The sequence below is a fragment of the Nannobrachium achirus genome (genome assembly GCF_963921795.1).
Source record: "Nannobrachium achirus genome assembly, chromosome: 5".
Classification (NCBI taxonomy): domain Eukaryota; kingdom Metazoa; phylum Chordata; class Actinopteri; order Myctophiformes; family Myctophidae; genus Nannobrachium; species Nannobrachium achirus.
Window position 1 is genome coordinate 19,645,504 of NC_137814.1, and position 25,739 is coordinate 19,671,242.

A 25,739-nucleotide genomic window follows, 5' to 3' on the forward strand; every position below is an offset into this window, starting at 1 on the left:
TGTGAGCTTGTAGATCTGCTATTTTTGGCAAGTGGTTAATATAAAAAAAGGAGGAAAAAGGTCACACAAAGATTTGGAGGACCCCCTGTAGTAACTTTGAGGACCCCCTAGGGGTCCCAGACCCCCTGTAGAAGACCCTTGCATTAGTGCTTCATTTTTGCTCTGCATTTTTTAGCTGCATTTCATGTCATACAAATAAAGTGTATTATTATTATAGTACTATCCAATAAAAAAGTCAGAAAAGGCCAAAAGAATATCTTTAAAAAGGTAATAAAATTGTATGTTGGTTTGTTAACTGTTGAGTGAGGAAAATAATGTTGCACATAATTTGGGGACCCCCCCTGTGGGTCCCGGCCCCCAGTTTGGGAACCAGGGCTCTACTACAGTAGATTACACCTATAGCCATTCCTAAATTAACTTAAAAAATGTCAACACTTGTTTTGACAGCTTTGAGCAGCTGTGCATCAATTTTGCCAATGAGCAGCTGCAGCAGTTCTTTGTGCATCACATCTTCAAGCTGGAGCAGGATGAGTACCTGAAAGAGGACATCGTCTGGAGCTACATCGGATTCTGCGACAACCAGCCCACCCTGGACCTGCTGGCCGGGATGTCCTGCAACCTGCTGGCCCTCATTGATGAGGAGAGCCACTTTCCAAAGGTATCCCTGTGTCTCTGTTTTCATCAGTTCAAGTAATCATTTTACAATATGTTTATGCAGCTCATTATATATTTTCATGCTTGAATAAATGTAATTGTTGTTTTATTTTTGCAATAGAAGGTATGCGCAAGCATAAAGTGAGTGGCAAATCGAGTGGCAAAGTGAGTTTAACGTTGTAAAATCAGAGAGGACTTTTCTGTTTGGATATATGGTCTGTCAAGGCCAGAAGATAGTTTTTTGCCACTCAGTAGGCGTTCCCGCATAACTTCCGGGTATGATGATGATGTCATACGCATAACCTCTATTGTCGCATTTGCATTTTACTTCAAATCACTGCAAAAAGAATTTGCGACATTATGTAAACTCATACTTGGTATCAGAGATAGGCAAACAATAAAGACAAGCACTCGTCATGAAGAAGTGAATGTGTCAGTTTTAACTTACGTTTTCTAGCCTGTCTGTAATTAATATGATGGGTGAACTGAGATTTGATGGCTCAATAGTAGAGGGGTTATTGATTATTGTTTTGGCCTGGCGAACAGGGCACAGACATGACTATGCTGAACAAGATGAACCAGCAGCATTGCAGAAACATCATGTACATCCCCTCCAAGAGTGAGCACGACACAGACTTTGGGATCCGCCATTTCGCTGGAGTAGTTCACTACGAGTCAGAAGGTACACAAACCAATCAGTTGACCTTCCTTACTTATCTCATTGGACATATAAACCTGGCCCACACAGACATTTAATATTTGATAATAGCCGAGTGATGATTTGGGGTCCTTTTTTCTTTTTCTTTTTTGTCACTCAAGGATTCTTGGAGAAGAACAGAGACGCTATCAGTTCCGACATCATGAAGATGATCGAGTCGTCCACAAATAAGTTACTTCATATGATTTTTGAGTCTGAGCTTAAGATCAACGGAGTGAAGAGCACCGGCAACAGCAGGATTGTCATGACACCCAAGAGTTCTCTGCGGGTATGAAAGTGTAACTTTAATTCTAGAGAGCCAACTCAAAAGGTTGTGAGCTTGTAGATCTGCTATTTTCAAACATTTTGTACTTTTACTTTTGGTACATTAAGTATATTTTGATGCCAATACTTTTGTATTTTACTCAAGTACATTTTGAATTCCGGACTTTTACTTCTGCTATTTTCAAACATTTTGTACTTTTACTTTTGGTACATTAAGTATATTTTGATGCCAATACTTTTGTATTTTACTCAAGTACATTTTGAATTCCGGACTTTTACTTGTAACATATTATTTCTATATTGCAGTATTGATACTTTTACTTAAGTAAAATATGTGAGTACTTTTTACACCACTGGGAAAAAGACGCGCCATAACACCCTGTTAACTAGAAATACTGTTCCTACGAAACAGTGTGGGCTCGCATGGAACACCATGTATGGGCATAAAGATCAACAGGCACTCCAACATTACTTCTGAGACTCCTACGAGGCTGAGGGACTGAATGGGTCTCTCTTCCTCTCTCTCCAGACTCATTTCCCATTGGAAATGCATTGGGTGCTTAAAGTTAAATATTTCAAAACTACAAAAGATTTAATGTGGGTGTTGTTGTTATTTATATCAGGTAATAACCTTTTTTTTTTTTTTTTTTTTATATTCTTTTTATTAGGGGCACAAGTTTGTATACAAAAACAAAACAAAACAAACAGACAAACTAACAAAAAACAAAACCAAAAATACAGTATCAATATCGCAACAACAACATCAACATCAGCAAATGCATATCTTACAGTTCATGTCAAACATTAGCCCCAGTTCTCAGCTGGGAAAACAGTGGGGACCGTAGGTCCTGGAACACCCGTCCTCGGTTATGTTTTTCAAAAGTCAGTTTCTCCAGTGGTAGTAATTGAGCTGTTGTTATTTATATCAGGTCGCACCTGTTGGTGGTGATGTCACCAAAAACGCTGCTCCCTCATTGGCCTTTGTACTGTCGGCCAGTTTTTTTTTGGAGAATAAACTTTTCTCCCCAAAAATATTTGGGAGAACATATGTGTGTGCCCGCTTTCAGCGATCCCACAATGATATCATTGAACATCATGATAGTGGCTTTCATCCCGTGACTTCACAGGGCCTGGCTGATGGCCGCAAGCAGATGCCCACGCTGAGCGGTCAGTTCCGCCAGTCTCTGGACTCCCTGATGAAGAAGCTGTCTGTCTGCCAGCCCTTCTTCATCCGCTGCTTCAAACCCAACAATGATAAGCAGTCCAATGTGAGTTATTTCAAATGGTTCCTAAACTGTTCCATGCCAAGCCCCGGTGCTTGGTGCTTGGTGTAGATCTGCTATTTAAAAAAAAATCTTGAACATTTTGTGAAAGTCTTTGAATAGTTCAAATCCCAAGCCATGAAAAAACTATGTTTCTATGTCAGTGGTGCTCAAACTTTTTCATGTGAAGGACTCCCAAAATGATATGTATTTGGCCACAGACCCCCATCACAAAATATTTAGTTCCAGGGACCCCCCAGAAGCAACATTTTAGTACAAATGTTCGCTTAAAAAATACATATATTCAAAGATTTGCACACATTTTCACGACTTTTCAAAAATCGCAGATCTACAAGCTCGCAGTGAGCTTGTATATCTGCTATTTTTCAATAGCTAAAGTATAAAATAATTAAGGCCCCTCCACCGTGGGCCCTAGTAACTCAGTCCCACTTTCCCCCACTGGCTGTGGCCCCCTCTTGCAAAACGAATATAAAATAGAAATTATCTTCCAATGCCACACTAAGGGGCCTTTTCCACCGGCAAAGAACCGGTTCCAGAACCAGTGCCAGTTCAACTTTCTTGGGAACCTTGGTTAGTTCTTGTGAACCGGCTTGCGTTTCCACCAGATTGAACCAGAGCCAAGGATTTGGCTCTGGAAACACAAAAACCAAAGATTTTGTGGTTCCCGTTCCAAACCAACTTTTACGGTTCGGAACCAACTCCGGTTCTCGGTGGAAAAGCACACCTCTGGTTCATCCCATAGGCGGGAGGAAGAACCAGAACCGTTTTTTTGCCGGTGGAAAAGGCCCCAAAGTGTGTCTCTGTGTTTCCGGAGCTATCCTCACAGACCTCTGGACTGCTCCGAGCCAAAATATTTTGCACACCACCTGTAGGCTCCATGCATTTCATTCACAAATGTTTTATGTATTCTTTTAAATATACAGACAGTTATCATCACCCTACTTGCGCGCTCTGCTGGCAAATTGCATGCAACCTTTACTGTTCTCTTGACACTCAATACAAATGGAATCATGCAGAGTGCAGACATGAAGTCCGAGATCAAATCCACATGGAACCCATGTTGTTTATTCTTTCACTGAGCGGTTCTGTGCCATGTTACTGAAGGTGCGACAGTATAGTTAATTCATTTATGTCACCTTCAGAGATTTGACAGGGCGTTGTGTACACGCCAGCTGAGGTATTCTGGTATGATGGACACCATTCGCATCCGGAGGTTGGGTTTTCCCATTCAACATACCTTCAAAGAGTTCCTACAACGCTACAGAGTGCTTCTCAGGACGGCCACCTGTGACCCCAGAACAGTGAGTCATGGTGTACTCATAGTGATGATGTTGATATTGACACTGTTTATATCAGTATCTTGTGTTCTTTACTGTATACTACTTGTTTAAGATGCTAGGTGACTGTCTGTGATATATACTGTACATAACATGAACCAGCCTTGTGGTTAGAATGTTGGGGTTCAGTACCTGGCTAAGTCATACCAGTATCAAAAAAAAAAAAAAAAGAAATATACACACACACACACACACACACACACACACACACACACACACACACACACACACACACACACACACGCTGTACCTCCATAGGCAAAATACTAGTGTCAAGTCCAGGGCGTGTACTTCCTTACGTTAAGGAAACTGGAGATAGGCTCCTCCTGACCTATGGCTCATGGCTTGGGAACCATTGGTTCGGGAGTGGCTTAAGGAGTGGCTTATTGTCAGTATCAGCCGGAAACACAGGAGTCTGTCCCTGTTACAATGCACTAGACCCCTGGGAGATGGTGGAGTGTGGAACACCTACTGTACCATCAGCTCCCGGTACTTGCCACACGATTTGCCACATCCAAGCCGTGCTACTCATATGCTGAGTTGGTGGTGCCCGGGATCGTACCCATGACCTTGTGGTCCAAAGGCGAGAGCTCTACCGTCTGAGCTCATTATTTCATGTTCTAGCTTACTGACTGTGTTGTCTTATGTTTTGCCCCTCTAGGCAACAACTGTGGCTTGTTGTGAAGCCATCTGCAAGGCTACTATAACGGAAGGGGGAGACTGGAAAATAGGCAAGACCAAGATTTTCCTCAAGGTGCAGAAAACATGTATTATTTCACCTAGTTTCCCAGTTTTGTAATTACATGTGATAACAATGGTATGAGCTAATGGCCTCATTCTAATTAACAACATTATGATGGTTTATTGGTTAAATGGTGTTAATAGGTACATACTAGACACACAACATTTATTTGAACAATAGGAAAGGTAGAATGTGCAAGACGCAATTGTACAGATTGATGCTTTCAACTTGACCTCCAACGACTATTGGATCGGTTCATGAATTGAAACACAGTCTTAGCAGAGGTATAATCTTCATGACATTTCTCGCAATTTCAGGATGCGCATGACTCTCTCCTGGAGCGAGCGAGAGAGAATGAACTCAACAGGAAGGCCCTCGTCATACAGAGAGTCATGCTGGGATACCATGACAGGTATGACAGCAGTATGAAATGACATCATGCAGGGGGGCCGGGGATCAAACTGCAGGGGACCGGGGATCAAACTGGGAACCTTCACATTCCCAAGCGGACGCTCTACCACCTGAGCCACTGCCACTTAAGTGTGATATGGGGTAAACCCTGACATAATACACAGAGCTAGAGCACAAGAATGAAAGAATATGAGTCATATTCTTTCATTATATGACACATGCAGAATGTGACTCATACGGTATGTGACGCATACTTTCCCCATAGCCAGGGGTGTCGCACCAAATTCTGGGCCCTGGGTACAAGGATTCACTGCGGGCCCCCCATGAATGATATACAAGCTCACAGCGCGGCACGCTTGTAGATGTGCTATTTTTTTTAAATCGTGAAAATTTGAATATTTCAAATCCTTGGGCCCTAGTAACTCAGTCCCACTTTACTCCCCCTTGTGACGCCCCTGCACAGCAAAGATATATAAGTATTATTTACATTAGTATAATAATGGGAGGCAACCAGAAAAATGTGCTTCTCTGAGCACTACGTCTGCCCGGCTGGTTTGCCTGGACAGGGGGCGTATAGTCTTCTTCCCCCAGCCTATCGACCTGGCCGAGATAATAAAAAGATACCTTGCTGTCAAAGATGTTGTAAAGTCAAGCCTTGTTTAGTGAAGGAGAGATTGATGGGTGGCATATAGTTAGTTATTGATCAACACAATGATGACTTATGTCTATTTTCTCCTTTTGTAGAAAGTGCTTTGTGAAGAAAAGGAGGGCAGCTGTGGTCATACAGAGACACTGGAGAGCTCACACCATGGCCAGACGTTTCAGAAAGGTGGTTGAACATCAGAGCAAACAGCTCCCAGCTCATACAACACTATGGGTTTCACTTTGTTTATTCATAGGGGCCACCCTGATCTTAACACTTGAAACACTCTAGGACTCAGGTCCAGTTCACTAAGTTTAGAGTTTCTAGATTTAGTGAACTGGTCTAGAGTTAGCTCTGTACATGGACCACAAATCATTTTATTAAAAGATTGACAATCTACAATGTGCTTGATTCCACTGACCCATGATCCGTTCTGTGCGGTGCTCCGTCTAGGTCAAGCATGGCTTTGAACGCCTGGCAGCAAAGGTCCGTGCCCGCCAGCTTCAGTCACGGTACCAGCGTGAGAGAGCAGCGGCAATCACCATTCAGAGCAAGGTATGGGCAGCATAAAACAATACAGTGACTGTGTTTCTACTAGTTCTTTGTAATGTTAAACAACAACTGCATTCATTGAGTCCAAATTGTATGATTAAAACTATTTCACTTATTACCAGTCCGATAAAGGTAATAATAACGTAATGTTGTGGGCATGATTACTAATAGAAGGTTGTTATGAACTGAAGGTACGAGGTCACTTGGCCAGGAAGAGCTACAGGCAAAGCAGAGGGGCAGTCACATTGTTGCAGGCTCACACCAGAGGCGTTCTGGCCAGGAGAATGGTCCAAAGAATGAGGACCGATGTAAGTTCATGTTATTGAGACTGAAAATAAGAGTTATTCACACATTTACACTGTAATGAATAGGGAAAAAAATCACTTTACATTCATAGGATGCTGCTCTTTCCCCCCCCCCCCCCTCCCCCTCAGATCCACCTGTCACTTCAGGACCAAGAGGCACAGAAGCAGAAGGCCTTGGAGCTCCAACGGCGACTGGAAGAAGTTCTCGCTCAATCGCGGCTGGCCGCCAAAGAGCCTGAGCCAATCAGTGACAATGAAATGGTGGAGGATGTGGTCGGACTGTTGGCCGTGTTGGGGCGTCAAGGGCCAGCGCCAGACGGCCTAGAGGTTAGCCTACAACCTGAGCTTCTCCATGTTGAATAACAAGTTAAATGACTCCTATATGTCTTCATTTAGTATATAATCGGGGGACATAATCGGGGGAGATGGGAGGAACAAAATTGTGTGTATGGTGGGGGGGCTATTTATGCCTTATTTCAGAGAGACGGGAAAGGTGAGAGAAGGGGATGACATACAACGATAGGCGCCTCGAGTCGGAATTGAATTGCAGATGTGTGAAAGACCATAGCTTCATTTATGTGATGTATGCGCTATACGCTCTTACCCAGTGAGACACCGGGGTTCCCCTGGAGGAGCCGAGTTTGGTAATCTACGTAAGATTAGATTAAGTGGACACTGATGACCACGTTGAACTTTACCATAGTGAGATATGGCGAGTGAGTTTTATCCTATTCCGTCCCTATTCCATGTTTACTTTAGGACTTGGAGAGGGAGCGTGCCACTCCAGAGCCGGCGGAGGAAACCAACACCTCTACCCCAGAGCCAGAACCAGAGGAACCAATAACCCTAAATCCAGTGCTGACCGTGGAGCCGGCTCTGGCTTCGGCCCGGGCTCTGGCCCCAGCTCAAGCCCCAGCTCAAGCCCCATCCCCGGCGTCTACTCCCATCATACCTCTCATAATCCTTCCAAGAGAGGATTATGAAGATGAGGAGGATGATGATGAATATGATGACTATGATGACAGCAATCATGAGTTTTCCTTCAGCAAGTTCAGGTCCCTTCACTTCCAGGGCAACGCCACGCATGGTCACATCAACCAGAGACTCAGACAGTCACTTCTCCCCCACGAGGATGAGGGGGACACTCTGGTGAGAGGATGGACATTGGCACATGAACTATGAACTTGCAAAACATTTTTTTATATAATTACTTACAATAGAGCAGGGGTCTTCAACGTTTTCAGGCCAAGGACCCCTTAGCTGAGAGAGAGATGAAGCAGGGACCCCCACTAGAGCCTATATATTGCATACAATTGTGTTGCAAATTAAAAATGTTCTTAGATTTCTTAGATAGGGTAGACTTGTTTGACAGCACTGTCAGTGTATATTGGATTAATGTGTATTTTCAGACATTTAACCACTTGAACCGTCAATACTTCTGCTTCTACTGCTCTTCTTTTTCCTCTACACCAAACCTCTTTACCAGAAATAGCCGATCTACAAGCTCACAGCGCCTCACAACGTGAGGTGGTGTGAGCTTGTAGATCTGCTATTTTTGGATAATGTGCCACTCAGAATAGGGATGAAAAACAATCATATCTCACAAAGATTTTAGGTCCCGATGTAGTAACTCTGAGGACCCCCTAGGGGTCCCGGACCCCCTGTTGAAGACCCCTGCTATGGAGTTTTAAATCACCTATTGTTTTCCTACCACGTGCCTGTGATGACACATCTTATCATCCCTCTTTTTTCTTGTACATTTGTGTCATTTTGCTCCTTCTCTCTCTCACATCTCCCATTGTCCTGCTGCCCTGCCTCCAGGCGTGTCTTACAGTGTGGTGGATGATTCTGCGTTTCATGGGGGACATACCCGAGCCTAAATCTGAGCCCGCCAGCCCCCATCTCAGCACTAAGCGGGGTCAGAAGCAGGGGCGAAGGCTCAGCCACCTGGTGGGATTAGACCAGGTGACACTTGTGTAAACGCAGCAAACATATGAAGTGTCTGTGCATCTGAGGAAATGTGTTGATGAAGTGTTTTGTGCACTCATACTGGTCACATATCTCTGTGTTATGTTCCGCAAGACCGTTTTTGACCACCTGCAAATTTGTATTCATTCTGATTGTGTGGACTTGTGGAATATTTAAGTACACTCTTAATGATTCAATCACTTTATTATTACTGTGACGAATGGTACATGTAATTGCCATACACAAACCTTGGATAGTAAGAAATTCTATTGATCATTGAATTTACAACACTTACACACTTACAGCAATTATTCATCTTATCATATTATTATTATGTTGTTATTAATCCATAACTACAACCAATAAGATGCCTTGCATCTATCCTGCATTGTTAATTCCTCCATGTGGAGCAATATTGCAGCAGCACTTTAGAAAGTATGCATTAATTATTTTTGGCAATGTGCTATAGTTTAAAATCTTAAAAGCTTACCTCTAAAGCCTATATTTTGTAACAAACTATCAGTGATCACAATGTGAGGCATCACAGGGCATTGTAAGCATGTAGATCAGCTATTTTTATTTAGAAGGAAAAAAAAACATTTGTTTTTATTTGAGCAAAATAATGATGCCAGGTTTAATGTGGTTACAGTGCAGATAAAGCCATCTGGTGCCACAGTATAAAGGAATAAGTGTAATGTCATCAATAACAATGTGTTGTCAACAGAAAATACTAAGAAAGAACAAGAAGAAATCCGGAGGACAGAGGAGAAGATCTACTATCTTTGAGGAGGCAAGTCATTCTATCGTACTCGCACATAAAGCTGCATTGCTTTTGCGTACATGTCAGTTTAATATAATGAGCTGGTTGGCTGGTTTCATTCATCCTCACCAGGTTGAAGAGGGAGAGGATGGAGAGGACATTATGATAGGAGAGGGTCCTACTCTGGATCGACCCATGTCATCCTTGCAGAAGCTGCATGTCATCGTTGGCTACGCTCTGTCAAGACCAGACATAAGGTACAGTTCTACAGCTGTACACCACTGGGAAGCAACACTGTACATTTGGCTGTCAAAGCAGTAGGAAGATTGAAATACACAAAATAAATACTGCCATATACATACAGATAAATGTATGCATTTGAGAGATCGGGACACCTGTGCTGATATCAAGATGGAGCATAACCTTGAGTTTTATTTTTGATTATAAAAAGCAACTGGATTAAGGCAGCGGAAGCTTGTGATTGGCTGCGCGGAGGTGACGAAAGTCGGGGGGGGCGAAGATACACCCAAACCTGTCCTTAACCCTAACGTCGGTAAAACTAACGCTGGTGAATGCTAACCTGGTGAAATGCTAACCTGCCGACGTAGGCTGGCGGTGCCAGCCTCTATCACACACTTCGTTTTGGGATGAGAGTCTGGTGCCGCAGAATCATATTACATTTCCTAGGGGCGGGCTAAAGCCTGGTGAGCTCAGCCAGAGCTCTTAATTGCTTCAAAGGGGTTGTGCACTAAGGTCATTGATTGATTGGGCTATAAATGTGTCAAGACCTCGTTAGTGTTCTCTCTAATCAATGAAAGCATCAAAGACAACTACCTGTTTGATGCCTGTCATAGAGGGGAGGGGGAGGGGGGAGTCTTTTTTGTGTCCACACAGCCTACAGCCCTGATTGGCTAACCCTTTCTGGTGGCTGGTGGAAATGGATTCTCAATCGTGCAGGGCCAGACCACACTACACCACCACTACTGCCAGGGTGGTGTTGTGCAGTCTGGTTTACCAGGCAACTGCCGACGCTGGTGAATGCTAACCTGGTGAATGTTAAACAGGTCCGACCAATGGTGCTTAACCCAGTTGCTTTTTTGATACACTCGGACTGAAAGACCTGCAAAAAACACTCAACCCATAATGATATAGCTACTATTGTTATTAATCTTCATGATAGAAAACCAAAACAGCTTTGTAGGTAACAGCGGCTGGCGGCCGCTAGGTTACAGGGAATATTTGGAGTACTGATACTGTAACAGGAGATATAGAATGACCTCCAGACAATCACAATGCAAGGTCATCATAACTAACTGTCATATAATATATCCTTTATCACAACAGAGATATAGAAGACATACATGCTGTTAGGGCCATTCCCACGTTTATCGCGTCTACCATCAGTTATCCTGTGTTGTGTGTTTCCCTGCCTTGGTAGAGATGAGATTTACTGCCAGATTTGTAAGCAGCTGGTGGATAACAGGAACAAGCAGAGCCGTCAGCGAGGCTGGGTGCTCCTCTCTAGCTGTCTGGGGATCTTCCCTCCTACAGAGCTGCTCATGAAGGTTAGTCCATAATGGAGAGACTGGTACTGTAATGCAGCCCTTTCCAAAAGGCTTTACAGCAGGGTTCCCCAATAGGCGGCCCGCGGGCCATTTGCGGCCCGCGGGGGGCTACTGTCTGGCCCCCACCAACCCCAGTAATAATGGTGGTATAAGAGCAGCAACAACACTAGTATATCGTCGTTGTCGGGTGGATAACCTGCATCTCAAAATGTGTACGTTCTTTCGCAAAGTAAAGCTCTGCTTCATGAAACAAGGCCGTCGCACAAAAGTAGTGAAAACAGCAGATCTACAAGCACACAACACCTCGCGTGTGCTTGTAGATCGGCTGTTTTCACTAGTTTAAATCATTTTTAAAATGATAAATGCAAAACGAACGTGGAGTAGACCCCTGCAATGTTGTGGCCCTCGGCTTAGTACCCTAGACATAATTTGGCCCTTGGGGAAAACTAATTGGGGAACCCTGCTTTACAATGCAAGTATCAAAGACAGATTTCTCTTCTCTTCTCTTTTCTCTTTTCTCTTCTCTTCTCTTCTCTTCTCTTCTCTTCTCTTCTCTTCTCTTCTCTTCTCTTCTCTTCTCTTCTCTTCTCTTCTCTTCTCTTCTGCCTTCCTATTTTATTCAAATTCTCCCTCTGTTCTGTTTGACAGTACTTGGAGAACTTTCTCCGTAAGGGACCAGGTGGCTATGCTGACTATTGCACTGAGCGTCTGCATCGCATCACAGCCAACGGACAGAGAGGGGAACCACCATGTTGGATAGAACTACAGGTACGTGTGCACTGTAAAGACAGGTCCATTTTAACACTCTCAGAGTTAAATTAACACTGGTGATTTTGCTATGTGGCTTCAGCATATTTATTTTTTATTTTTTATAGAAAAGGAATTTTGTGACTTTATTTTCACGTGGACACATTGACACCTGTAACAAACGATAGGCACATGTCCATTATTATCACTTATGTTAACATTCTTTTCTATCCAGTTAATGTGTATCTTTGAATCCAACCTAATCATCTCCATATGCATAGGCGGCCAAGTCCAAGAAGCCTATGGTTGTGTCTGTGTCTCTAATGGACGGACAGAGTGTCAGTCTGTCGCTGGACTCAGCCAGTACTTCTGCTGAGGTCTGCCAAATGGTGGCCAAGAAGATCAATCTTAAAGACACCTATGGCTTCTCTCTCTACATTGGCATGTATGATAAGGTGAGCTGGACCAGTATGTCTGATATCTTGTATTTGCTTTATTTGTTTGTTCTTTCGTTAGTTCGTTTGTTCATTCATTCATTCATTTTATTTTGTTTTGCACATGGTAGTGTCTCACAGTACAATACAATTAGTATTAGGATAATTTAAATAATGAATCACTCGTTCTTATTGATACCCACCCCCTAAAAAAGAATACTTGGTGACCGGCGCATACAACCAGTACTTGCACTGAGACGTAAGTTTTAACAAAACAAAACAAACAAACCAAAAACAAGCAACAAATTAACCATTAAACAAGTTAAAAAACAAAATGACAAAATAACTCCAAAGTCAAATCCTATCCTATTCGTCGTCTTCATATTGTTTAAGTATTACATTTTTTATAACATTTAGTTAGTTTACTGTAGTTAATAGTTAGTAGATGGGCAGAGTCGGTGTCTTATTGCTTATTAACGGGACCACTGCCGATAAACCTCCCCAAGATTTCTAATGTAGCCATTCCGATGATCCTTTATTTTGACCTTTATTTAACATCGTTATCCTCAACATCAGGGGTGGGCAACTTCGATGATGGAGAGGGCCACTATATTTTCACACTCACTCCAGAGGGCCACAATGCATAAAGTCAAAATGTGCAAAAATAGCTTATCTACAAGCTCAAACATTTTGAGCTTGTAGATCTGCTATTCTTTTGCTATTTTTGAATTGAAATCCAGAATTATTTTTAGCTATTTTAATTGGAATCCTGAAAGGTAGCACTTTTATTTAATTTCAAATGCATTTATATATGTTCTTATGCTAACTTTATCAACTTAAATTCAAATACTACATTGGATATAAAAAAAAGAAAGTAATTAAAGTGACTCATGTTTGGATGGTTGGAATTGTAACAGCTTAGCTGAAACCAATAACAAATCAGTATTTCAATATTAACCATTAAGAGATGGTGGGGGCCGCCAGTTGCCCATGTATGCTCAACATGATGATTTGTGCTCCAACTCCAGATGTGGTCTCTGGGAAGCGGCCAGAGGCACGTGCTGGACGCCGTCTGCCAGTGCGAGCAGGAGGTGAGGAGGCAGGGTGAGGAGGAGCAGCACGCGCCCTGGAGGCTCTACATCCGCAAGGAGCTGTTCGCTCCCTGGCATGACTGCTCGCTGGACCCCGTCAGCACAGACCTCATCTACAGGCAGATCATCAGGGGGCTCAAGCTGGGCGATTTCGTCTGTAACAAGGTGACACATGTAATGTTCCTGCCGGGAGTAGGGATGGGACGATAAGTGATATTATCGTTTACGTGATTAAAAACATCCACGATAATCGTATCGTGGAGATTTAATTTATTGTGATTTCGTCCTCCGTCATGCACACTGGGATCAATTCTCCTTTTATTTGCCGAGCTGCATATCTGGCACCACTTAAACCCTCTATAACTGGTAAAAGGTACTTATAATATACATACTTGATACAGTCTTTTTTCACTCTCTATCAAATGTCTTTGCCGAAAATAGCTGATCTACAAGCTCACAATGCGTCGCGTTGCGACACGTTGTGAGCTTGTAGATCTGCTATTTTTGGCAATGTGTTCCTTAATTCCCTATTGGGGAATTCCCTATTGGGGAATTAAGGTTTTCCAGTTGTCAAAATTAAAGTACAGCAGCATTAGAAGTATGATTATACCGTGTAAATTACCCGCCAAAAAGAACGTATCAACTTTGAAACTAAACATACTCAAATCAATTCTTACAGGCTCACACTAGCACACTCGCCATACCGTATTTACAGCAGCAGTATAGAAAGTCACGTTGTAAACGGTCAGCTTTGTTGTCTAATAGAATTTACCTGTGTCACTCAGGAGGATGAATATGTCCAGCTGGCAGCCCTGCACTACCGCGTCCAGTTTGGCTTGGACAACAGTCCTCAGAACACACGGAAGGTGGTTGAAGACTGCATCACTATGCCACTCATAGAGTCCAAGTCTCTGGCAAAATGGCTCCAGCTCATCAACTCGGCCCACATACAGGTATGGATAAGCGATATTATCATTTATCGTGATAAAAAAACACTCACGATTTAATTTATTGTGAAATCGTCCTCCGTCATGCACAGGGATCAATTCACGTTTATTTGCCGAGCTGCATATCCAGTACCATTTAAACCCTCTATTGGTAAAATGTACTTATAATATACAGTACGTACTTCATAGTCTTGTTTTCACTCTCTACCAAATCTCTTTGCCAAAAAATTGCCGATCTACAAGCTCACAACGCGTTGTGAGCTTGTAGATCTGCTATTTTTTGGCAAATGTTCAACCCCTGGATATTGGATGTTGGGGATATTTTGATTATCGTGATATCATAAATCAAAATTTCTTTGGTCACAATAATCGTGATATGACATTTTCATATCGTCCCATCGCTACATACAGGTCATACAGATGGAAAAAAGTTTCTCTTATTTTTTACACTAAACTGATCAACATTGTACCAACAGAATGTGTTGTTTTGTAGCTTGGCTCTGTGAGGTATGGTAATGAGAGAATTTGGTTTATAACTTAAAGGACAACTTTAGTTTTTTACAACAAGGGTTCATATTTTAGATTGTAATTAACAATTTTGCTGCCATTTTAAACATAGCTGTAGTAAGCAGCTGCCAAATTGTCCATACCTTTTAACGTGGGCACGCGCACGCATCGTGCACAATCTATGCGCGACTCATCTAGTAGACGTGTAGACTCGGTGACAGGTTTCGAATAAAAAAAAACCATTGAAATAGACATATCCGTTGCCACGCTGTATCCCTGCTTATCCGCCAGTGTTTACATGAAAAAACATTGATAAAAGCCAGTTGTGCGCTATGGTAACACGTGGACACGTTCGCGCACGATATGTGCGGGGATCATAATCCAGGCGTGTAGAGACTCGATCAAAGTTTCCAAACGCAAAAATCGGATTGAAAAACGAGCTTTCCATCGCCGAGTAGCTTCCTTTTCTGATACAATGTAAACCAATGGAGGCAGGACTATGGCCCAGGCTCAGTCTGGATACGGAAAGCTAGATCCGGTCCAGACCGGAAATACGGCAGGATACAGTTAGGGGGCGGGCCTAAGACTCCGAAGCGGCCATATACAGCGATCATACTTTTAATTGTTTCATAATGATTAAAGCTAATTAAATTTCCGGGAACGACGGGCATCGCAGAGAGGTACAGCGGGAAATCAACGGTTTTGACGGGGATCGCAGAGTATGAGTTAAAGAATATAAAAGATGAGTGTTACAATTATTTCATATTTACTTTCTTTCTATTGTTTTAGAGATTCTTATTTCAGTGGTTGGGGGCATGCGTACAAGTGGCTAAATATGTCATTTTACACAGAATAAGTCCATTCCCAAGATACAACACAACCTTTCATGGTTGGATATGACTTATGGGGGCTAGAAGTGTTACTGTAAATAGCAATAAAGAAACTGCTGGCTTGTTGTGTCTAGAAAGACATATTTAGCCACTTGTACACATGCCGCCATGCGTACGCATGCCCCACATTTTAGCACGGTAAACGCAATAAAACAATAGAACCAAGAACATGAAAACATTTTAACTCTCACTTTTTCTTTTCTCTAATTACAATCTAAAATATTAACCCTTGTTGTAAAAAAAACAAAGTTGTCCTTTAATAAGAGGATGGCTAATGAGAAACGTTGCCACGCAGGATATTAACTACAGTGGCAAGAAGACAGCCGACAGCGTAAAGGGAGAAATAGTGGACTTTGCCTGTGAGAAATGGCCCGTCGACTTCTCCAAGTTTTATGAAGTTACGATGACCTCAGGTTAGCACCACCACAACACCGAATAATATACAGTGCACTTTGAGAGAAAATGAACTCCGACATTGCTCATCATGGGAACTCTCCACATGTTGTCCTCACCCACACAGGGCCTCCATTGCCTAAAAGCAGGTTTGTGGCGGCGATCAACAGCGGTGGCATCTTCTTCATGGATGGAAGAGACACAAAGTTGTTGGTGCTGCCCTATGTTGAGGTGACTGGAACTCATACAACGAGGTAAGCAGCATGGGAACGCAAAAACACAAATCAGCCAATAGGGCTGATAAGGCTTATCACCCTCTCAGTCATTTTAGAACTCCCCTCCCCAGGGCAAATAAAATAAAGGCTGGGCATGGTGTGATAGTATGCACTGCTGTAGAGTGCTGTGCAAAATCTAAAAGCAAAGATGACAAAATGTATTTGAGGCCATATATCAACATGGGAAGGGAAACGACCGGCCATTAAAGGCAATTCAAACAAACAACTGTCAACACCTACGAGTGGGTCCAATACTAATTAGGCTATATGCAATATATCAAAGCCAGTTATTTGACATTTTTATGACGTGGTGTTTTGCACCTGCAGATAGGTCACTGCCATCATGGGACAGGAAGACATGAAGGCAGTACCTATGGGACATGATTTATGTATGCCGATACTTTGTTGAAGTGGACATCTTTAACTGCTCCATTTTCACAGATTAACAATGTAATCCTGTCACTTTGTCTCTTGTCACTCTTCTCAATGGTGAAGGCTTGTAGAGAGTGTTGTTGAGAGCTTGAAATGCTACAATAGCAGCATTAAGATTGTTTTAACATTGAGCCGTTGCTATAGAGCTACGAAGTTTGACGTCATTTATACATCCTCCCTGGTTTCTGTTTTTCCCCCATTCTGAACCCCCCATTCTGGATTCTCATAGACCTTTTTCATATCGCGTCATATAAGAACTGTCTTCCAAACATAAAGAAATTATCTCAGTGGTTTGACTCATATGGATGTGAAGAATCAACTGATGGTGAGAAAACGCTAATGTTACTGTTGCCGAATTAGTTACATTTTCACCAAAAAAGGACTGTATCAAATATGAGGGACTGACTATCATAAACCATACAGAGCCACCTCCCCGACGATATCGCGGAGACCGTTTGTTTATTTTTGGACCACAATGCTTATACGAGATGATTTTAAGATGACTCGTGTTATTCTCCATAGAGAAATTACTTCCGCGAACCGGGGGATGAGCGAGTGACATCATGACTTCGTTAATCTATTGTACAGCATAAGTTTGCATTTGTGTTTATTTTTGCCTTGCCTCTAGTCTAATGTCTGGTGCAAGTGTTATTTTTAACAGAGCTTGTTTTAGATTAATGTAGGGGCTGGCCAACTTGGCAGTAAATGGTTGTCGGTTCGTAATTTACAATTTATTAACATGCACCCCCAGTGTTTATGTACAATATCAGACCTGGAGGTAGTGCTCTTATTCAAAGTGGCTTCACACTACTAAATAGACGTTCAGTGCCTTGCTCGAGGACACATTGACAGGAGGACAAGTATTTGGGGGATTGAAAACGGTCACCTGCTGGCTGACCTCTGTAGGATCACCGGCCTCTGATTACATTCAGTGGTTACATCGATGCATCTGTCCATCTCAATCTCCAGCGATGGTATAGCCGGCGGGCAGTCGGTGAGCCTGCACACGGTCGATGGAAGTTATGAGCTGAAGTGTCTGGATGGGGCCGACATGGCTGCTCTCATGCACCTGTACCTGGAGGGCCTGAAAGAGCGCTCCATATACGCAATAACCCAGCAGGACGCCAACAACCCAGGTAGGAACTTACAGTATATGCAGACAGACACAATTTTCATGTACTGTCTGTATGTAAACACACAGTTACACTCATGAACAGTTGCCTCCATAACTTTTTGCATAAATGTCCAATATTTCATTTTATAGTGCAAATAGTTAAGAGAGATGTACATAACTGATATCTCCTTCTTGTGAGACTATACTTTTTCTCTTTGTTTTTTCTATTTTTTATTATTATAGGCATTTTGCCTATATTGATATGCACAAAATAGGTATAGAGTATTAATCGATTATTTTATTAAATTATAGATTTGTCTTTTGGTCGATTAAATCGATTAGTTTGATTAACTGTTGCACCCCTATCTGTCTTCACTATTCTTAGTGTTATGTGACAACGTCAGTGCATCTTATTCCCTCTCGCTCCTTTCTTTTACTTTGCCTCCCAGTTCAAATCTCTCATTGTTCTCTCACCCAAGATGACCCCACGTTTCTGGCCTGTAAACGGGGTGACCTGCTGGTCGTGAAGAAAGACGCAGACTTCAATGCGGAGCGCAGCTGGAACCGGGCGACGCACGATCAGACCGGGACTACTGGTGCAGTTTACACCGATACCCTCAGGTTCCTGCCGACCCTCAGCCGCCCCCCTGATGCCACGCTGGTAGGGAGTTACCTTTACATGTGATCATTAGTCGCTGCTGCTTCTGTTGTTGTTTTGTTCAAAGTTGGGAGGAGTAAAAAAGAATGGCCGTTGTGAGCATGGTGGATGAGAATGATGCCCCCTCTTGGTGTTACTGATGAAATGCCTCTGAACCTCCCAGAAACTGCTCACGGTGAGCCGAGAGGGAAGCCAGAGGAAGACCTCGTCAACACAGAACTCACCAAAAGCAGGCAGAGATGAAGCCGTGGCCCCCATCTCCCTCAGAGAGTTCTCCATGGAGAACTTCAGGTAATGAGAAACATAGCATGTAGCAGCCATTTTTAGACCTGGTCAAAAAAGCAGCGCAAATTTACAGATGCAGACCAAAGCGTTCATTCTCATGCTTTCAACAATTCACTTTTGCTGTCTGTAGCCTACTGTATGTGTGTATTGTATAGTGCCTCATGTTCATCTTGTCTGTTGGTCTCAGCTGTTCCCTTCTTGACCACTACTCTGCAACAAATAGGGATGGGACGATAAGCGATATTATCGTTTATCGTGATAAAAAAACACTCACGAGAATCGTATTGTGGAGATTTAATTTATCGTCGTGGTATCGTCCTCCGCACTGGGATCAATTCACCTTTTGTTTCCCGAGCTGCATATCCGGTACCACTTAAACTCTATAATTGGTAAAACGTACTTATAATATACGTACTTGATACAGTCTTTTTTTTCACTCTCTATCAAATGCCGATCTACAAGCTCTCAATGCGACGCGTTGTGAGCTTGTAGATCTGCAATTCTTTGGCAAATGTTCCGCCACAGGATAATGAATTTTGATTATCGCGATAATATCGTAAATCGCGATTTATTTTGTCACAATAATCTTGATATGAAACGTTCATATCGTCCCATCCCTAGCAACAGATGACTCTCACGGAATGTCACGTTCTTCCACATGTCACTCACAGGCAGCCGGGTAAGGACGGGGGACGCCATGGCCAGTCCAGAGGGGGCAGCAGAGAGAAACTCTGGGCCTGCTCCAGAGAACCTCTCAAACAGCCGCTGCTGCGTAGCGTGGCCCGTAACTCTGAGCTCAACCCCCTGGCCTGCAACGCCTTCACTGATATCCTTCTAAACAATGTTTCAAACTGCAATCCTTATGTTTTACCTGGTCTCCCATATCGGAGATCTATGAAACAGCTACTGTCCCATCAACAGAGAGAATCCCTGATTGGCCAGGGGAGTTACCAGTAAGACTCCCTAATCGGGAGATAAACGACTGTCAGGTCCCATACAAAAACTTTAGAAGGCAATGGTAGCCAATCAGGATGGAATATGGGAAATGGGACAGATCCATGATGATGACATTACTTTAGAGATACTGTGTACTGCTTTGCCTGATTTTAGGGACGTTTTGCAAGAATCGGCCTCATGGTGGCACTAGAAGAGGGCCATTTGAGAAATGAGGGGTGGTTGTGGTTTGGCAGCCAAGGAGTGTGTGTGCAAAGTTTGGCATTGATAGGGGCAACGGTGTCGGAGATATGAGTAGGGATGCTTGCTTGTGATGTGACATGTGATGGACAGACGGTGGACGTGTGACGGACAGACGGTGGAGGTAGTAACTGCGACCTGATGGTCGCAATTACAGTAGTTAACAATCCTGCCATGCATGTCAGTGAATTGTGATTGCTCCTGTGTGTGCATGCATCTGTCTGTCTGTGAACAAGTCTAGAGGAATGGGTAGATTTTGAAAGTTTGTGGGAATGGTCAGTAAGCTATCCTACCGAGATGATAGAGGTGATATACACTCTTTGGTCGAAAGCTTAAAGTCAGAAATACATATTTGGTCATATCTCCAGAACAGAGAGAGGCTTGGAACAACAGAGGCTGTGTGGGCAGGGTTTTCTATTTTGCTATGGACCTCTGTATGTATTATATAGACTGTGCACATGCATTAGAATTAGAAACCGTGTTATTATTAACTTCATTTTTACTCTAAGAGTTCCAGTAGGCCTGAACGCAAATCTGTGTCACTTTAGATTTGAACCACTTTAACCATTATTTTATGCTTTAACTATAAAAAGAAATAGCAGATATACAAGCTCACAGCCATTTCTATAAATGTCAAACTTTTTCATGTCAAGGACCCCCAAAATGACTTGCATTTGGCCGCAGACCGCCGGTCTAAAAATATGTTGTTCCAGGGACCCCCCAGAAGCAAGTATTTGAGTTACAAAAATATTCACTTTTAAAAATATATATTCAAAGACAAAAATAGCAGATCACCAAGTGCCACGCTGTGAGCTTGTATATCTGCTGTTGTTCAATAGTTAAAGCATTAAATGGGTTAACCTCTTCCTTGACCTTGGCCCCCCACCCATCCTGAAGTACATGGGCGACTACCCCATCAAGCATGCTCGCAGCCCCCTGGAGCTGACAGACCAGATCTTTGGACCCGCCACTCAGTACCAGGCTCTGCAGGATGAGATCTACTGCCAGATCATGAGACAGATGACCAACAACCCCAACAGGTACTGGCTTCACTGTGTGTTTGTACAATTGTGGGATTTTAATACGTTTAACAGTTTGCAAATTATGTACAGAGGTATGGTTTACAAATTGCAATGATTGTTAAAAGCAGGGGTCTTCAACAGGGGGTCCAGGACCCCTTAAGCCCCGAACAGAGTCGGGTCCGCGGGTGTAGTGCGGTGTAGTCTTTTTGAGTCATAAAACTACAACGTTAACGCTCAAAAAGACTACACCGCACTACACCGCGGACCCGACTCTGTTCGAGGCTTTAGAGTTACTACAGGGGTTCCTCCAAATCTTTGTGATAGAAACTTTTTTACTCCTTTTGAGCGTTGGTCACAACGCTCCTATACGTGGCCGTGTGTGTGGGTCTGTCTGTCTGTCTCCGTGTCTCCGTGTCTCCGTGTCTGTCTGTCTGTAGCCTGCAGTAACCTTTTCTGACCACACATGTTAAGGGAGGGGCGCTGTTGCACACACACACACACACACACACACACACACACACACACACCACCGCTCAGTTCACACGAGTGTGATTTTTTTTATATTAACCACTTGAATCCTAGCGTCCATATTCTGAGACATTTTCGGCAAAGACGTTTGGTGTAGAGGTGGAAAAGAGCAGACTAAGTACAGAGTGAAAGGTCAAGTTTATTAACACTTATGTTGCAATGATTTTTTCTCTTCAATGTCTCGCGTTGCCATGGTTACCATAGACTTCCATGTAATTGTGCAAGTGTGTAAAAAGTGCACGCCCATGCCTAGATGATGCACCACGTGTGTAGATGCTGTTCACAGCTTTCAAACAAAAAAATCCGCTTGGAAATCCGTTCAGGCATTCATGATTTATCAGCCATTATGTTTTCTTCAGATGTAAACAAACATGGCTGCCATGTTTGAAAGAATGGGTTGGTATGGGGGTTAAACATGCAATTTCGCGATCGCGATCATGCCTAATACATTTCTGGAGGTCCAAAACATTTTTTTGAAAAAAAAAAATTGAAAAAAAAAAAAAAAAAAAAAAAAAAAATTTGAAAACGGCCCAAACTCGGGAAACTCGGGGTTGGCACAGCACTAGTACCAATACAAACTCGGGAAACTCGGGGTTGGCACCATATGTGTTAAGAATTGACGGTTCAAGTGGTTAAATATCTGAAAACACAAATTGACTGAATGCAAAATACACTGATGATTGTGCTGTCAAACAATGAAACTATATTGGAGACTATGAAAAAGGTTGTGGGGGGTCCCTGCTTCATCTCTCTCTCAAATAAGGCGTCTTTGACCCCTGGTTAAAAGGATAACACAGGGGCTCCAGCTGGCATAGCGGTCCAGGCGCGTACCACATAGGCTCTGATGCATGACAGTGTGTTGCGGGTTCAAGTCACGATCCCAACGGCCTTTATTGCATGTCATTCCCCGTCTCTCCCCGTTTCCTGTCTACCTACAGTACTGTACTATCAATAAAGGGAAAAAATGATTTTTTTAAAATTTTATTGAGTTTCCTGCGTATTCAATTCATTAAGATATTTAAAGACATAGAATAATAAACAAGACATAATCAACACTAGTAACAATGAACGTATATAGTAAACAATGGGGCAGGGGGGGGCTTAAAGGGCTTTTCTAGGACCATTTACAAATTGCAGACAGGTGCTCTTTTATGGCGGTTTTGAAGGAAGAGAAGTGTGTGTGTGTGTGTGTGTGTGTGTGTGTGTGTGTGTGTGTGTGTGTGTGTGTGTGTGTGTGTGTGTGTGTGTGTGAATGACTTGCTTACTAAATGCTCAATAATGATTTAGCTGTAAGCAAAAATCATTATAACCTCTATTTAACCTCCTGTCTCTCCCTCAGATTGAGCATGGAGTATGGCTGGCAGCTGATGTGGTTGTGCACAGGCCTGTTCCCGCCCAGCCAGAATCTGTTCAAACACGCCCAGCGGTTCCTGGAGTCGCGGCCCAGAGACGTCCTGTCCCCTGGCTGTCTGAAGAGGTTACGCGCCATGCTCAGGTCAGACACCTACCAAAGCACACCTGGGGTCAAATGGAACGCACTGACAGGGCTGTGCACGCATCGTATACAAACTGAATACAACTACCGACACAAAGTTTTTAGATTATTAGTTAATTTAGCATGCATTCTGGGATGATGGCTTATCTGACAGCTATCTGAAATTGTCCATCACCTTTCTGATGCTATTACTTTGATATATTTATCTCCACCAGGCAGAGAGAGATTACATTTTGTGAGGGTTCTGTATGTGCCTGCATAAATCTGGTGCTAATCTAGCAAACAGTGGATCAATCTATTTTCTGTCCATGCTTCCAGTAGGCCAAGGAAGACACTCCCTGAAAGTCTTTGCTATATACTGTATGTATTTTTTTATCAGCAAAAGTGCAATTTGTGATAAAAACATTTGTATTTTTCAAGGTTTCTGCTTAGTAACTTGATTGCAAAGTTGCAATGTGGCATAGCTCTGGTTACAGATGTAACTAGAAATGCACTCTGTCGAGGTGCCTGCCAACTTGCGCTTTGCGCACAAGTAGGCCATGCATGGCATCACCACTGGCATCACCGCTTCCAAAAAAGAACTGATATATTATGACCAATGACATCACCACTGACATCATCAGGAATACTGGTCCCTCATTGCCTCTTAAGACCGTAGCCCAATCAGGGACCAGCATCTCTCGCAATGTCATCATTAAACAAGAGGAGACACCGACATACATACATACTTGCTCATTACTTGCTTGTGTAAGTAATGATGATTTATTCTAGAAGGCTGTAGACCTCAATTTTTGTACATACCTGTACATTTCTTCATTTATTTTTTTTGGCGGCGGGGAACGCGCATGCCGAATTTGGAGCCAGTGGGACGAACGATTCTCGACATACGCTGCGCACATACTCACACATACTCACAGAGATGTCTTGCATTTATTGTAAGATATAACGTATCTCTTAGCAAAATGCAAGCACACGATTCCCGATGAAGCCAGTCGATTTGACATATGGCCGAAGTGCGTGCCACCAAAATTGTGGGAGGAATAGCGCGGCAAGTTTATTCGTAAAGAATCAAGTCAGACAAGTACTATAGTCTGGTTGTAGGTTGCCCTAACAGGTTGCCCTCTTAGGGCAACCACACTAATTATTAGTGTGGTTTGTAGAGTTTCAGGATAATTTGTTATTGAACTTTGTCCACTCTTAAAGAGTTAAACTGACATGCATACATGCTCTCTGCTGTACCTCTTTGTGCCATTAGACTGGAGCCCAGACAGCTGCCTCCCCATCAGGTGGAAGTGGAGGCCGTCCAACAGAACAGCACACAGATCTTCCACAAAGTCCACTTCCCCAACGAAACAGACGACGTAAGGAACCGCCATGTTCTTATTAACGCAGTGACCACGTCTGCTCATTGAGCAGCCATTACCCTGTCCTGTAACCCAGATACCTTTGGCCCATCCTCGGCTATGATTATGTGTATGATGGTCGATGCAATAGAACGCATGGTCTTTGCCTAATAGTCAGGTTGCTTGGCTTGAAAGTACTGTACATATTATTTTTATGCTATGGCTCAGTAGGAGGGTTTTGCCTGACTTTTGCCTGATGAAGACGTAAAGTCGAAACGTTGCAGCCAGTTGCCTATAATAAAAGTAAGTTTTTGGAGCATATGAACAGTGTGCGGGCGTTTTTCTCCTTCCATTATCAGTAGGAGGGTTGCCATCTAGGTGTGTGTGTGCGTGTGTCTGTCCAAGGCTAATCTCACAAACCAAACATCACATTTCGTGTGCATGCTGTCAGTAGGCTTCACATACGATATGTTTTATATATATACAGTATTTAATAACTTTATAATGGAAGTGAATTTCAGTTGGATTGGGCTGAAACCATGTCCAAATTTGGAGTCAAACACATTCATACATACTGTACGTCATAGATGACTGATGACATAGACCACATGAAGTCCAATATCCACACTATCCCATGCCATTATTAGTTGTCTTGCTTTTCTTTCTTATTTAGTTTTGGTGCTTTACTCGTATGGTTATATACATGTTCTTTTGAAAAAGAGCATCTCTAAAAGAGAATACCAGCACTCACGGAACGGTCAACATATATAACATATATATACATGTTCTGTCTGGACATAGCCTACTCATGACACAAATAGTAGTTTAAAGGAGCTATAGTCAACTTTTTCTTGAAAAACCGGCGCTAAAATAAAAATGTTTCGAAAATATTTTATAAAAAAGATTAAGCTTAATATATGTGTTTCTATTCAAAAATGAATAGAAAAATAAAATAAATCATTTTGGCCATTTTCAGACCGACTTTGTTTATATCCCTTATCAAGAATAGAAGAGGGATATAAACAAAGTCAGTTTTTTTCAAGAAAAAGTTGACTATAGCTCCTTTAAGTAAATGCTCCCAGTGTTTAAGGATCTCTACTCTTACCTGTTCCTGTGTTTCATTCTTATTGTTGTTGCTACAATGACACCTGAATTTCCCCCCAGGGATCAATAAGGGTTTAT

At 42.7% G+C, this 25,739-nt stretch overlaps 1 protein-coding gene across 1 annotated transcript in view; it reads left to right on the plus strand.

Moving 5' to 3' along the window:
* The window catches only part of LOC308284878 (unconventional myosin-VIIb-like), a gene marked incomplete at both ends in the record, with an annotated part of 41,816 nt that overhangs the window by 11,827 nt on the left and 4,250 nt on the right, over positions 1 to 25,739 (plus strand). The window contains 28 exons of the mRNA XM_080725602.1: positions 448 to 658; positions 1,201 to 1,336; positions 1,474 to 1,640; positions 2,764 to 2,904; positions 4,062 to 4,220; positions 4,918 to 5,010; positions 5,316 to 5,410; positions 6,154 to 6,238; positions 6,506 to 6,607; positions 7,039 to 7,236; positions 7,669 to 8,058; positions 8,731 to 8,874; positions 9,602 to 9,682; positions 9,770 to 9,894; positions 11,076 to 11,202; positions 11,851 to 11,970; positions 12,231 to 12,404; positions 13,412 to 13,639; positions 14,260 to 14,427; positions 16,114 to 16,231; positions 16,339 to 16,465; positions 17,888 to 18,054; positions 18,512 to 18,693; positions 18,854 to 18,981; positions 19,647 to 19,818; positions 21,067 to 21,209; positions 23,059 to 23,214; positions 24,470 to 24,575. Coding sequence (XP_080581728.1) covers positions 448 to 658; positions 1,201 to 1,336; positions 1,474 to 1,640; positions 2,764 to 2,904; positions 4,062 to 4,220; positions 4,918 to 5,010; positions 5,316 to 5,410; positions 6,154 to 6,238; positions 6,506 to 6,607; positions 7,039 to 7,236; positions 7,669 to 8,058; positions 8,731 to 8,874; positions 9,602 to 9,682; positions 9,770 to 9,894; positions 11,076 to 11,202; positions 11,851 to 11,970; positions 12,231 to 12,404; positions 13,412 to 13,639; positions 14,260 to 14,427; positions 16,114 to 16,231; positions 16,339 to 16,465; positions 17,888 to 18,054; positions 18,512 to 18,693; positions 18,854 to 18,981; positions 19,647 to 19,818; positions 21,067 to 21,209; positions 23,059 to 23,214; positions 24,470 to 24,575 — 4,243 coding nt within the window. The remainder of the gene's footprint in view (positions 1 to 447; positions 659 to 1,200; positions 1,337 to 1,473; positions 1,641 to 2,763; positions 2,905 to 4,061; positions 4,221 to 4,917; positions 5,011 to 5,315; positions 5,411 to 6,153; positions 6,239 to 6,505; positions 6,608 to 7,038; positions 7,237 to 7,668; positions 8,059 to 8,730; positions 8,875 to 9,601; positions 9,683 to 9,769; positions 9,895 to 11,075; positions 11,203 to 11,850; positions 11,971 to 12,230; positions 12,405 to 13,411; positions 13,640 to 14,259; positions 14,428 to 16,113; positions 16,232 to 16,338; positions 16,466 to 17,887; positions 18,055 to 18,511; positions 18,694 to 18,853; positions 18,982 to 19,646; positions 19,819 to 21,066; positions 21,210 to 23,058; positions 23,215 to 24,469; positions 24,576 to 25,739) is intronic.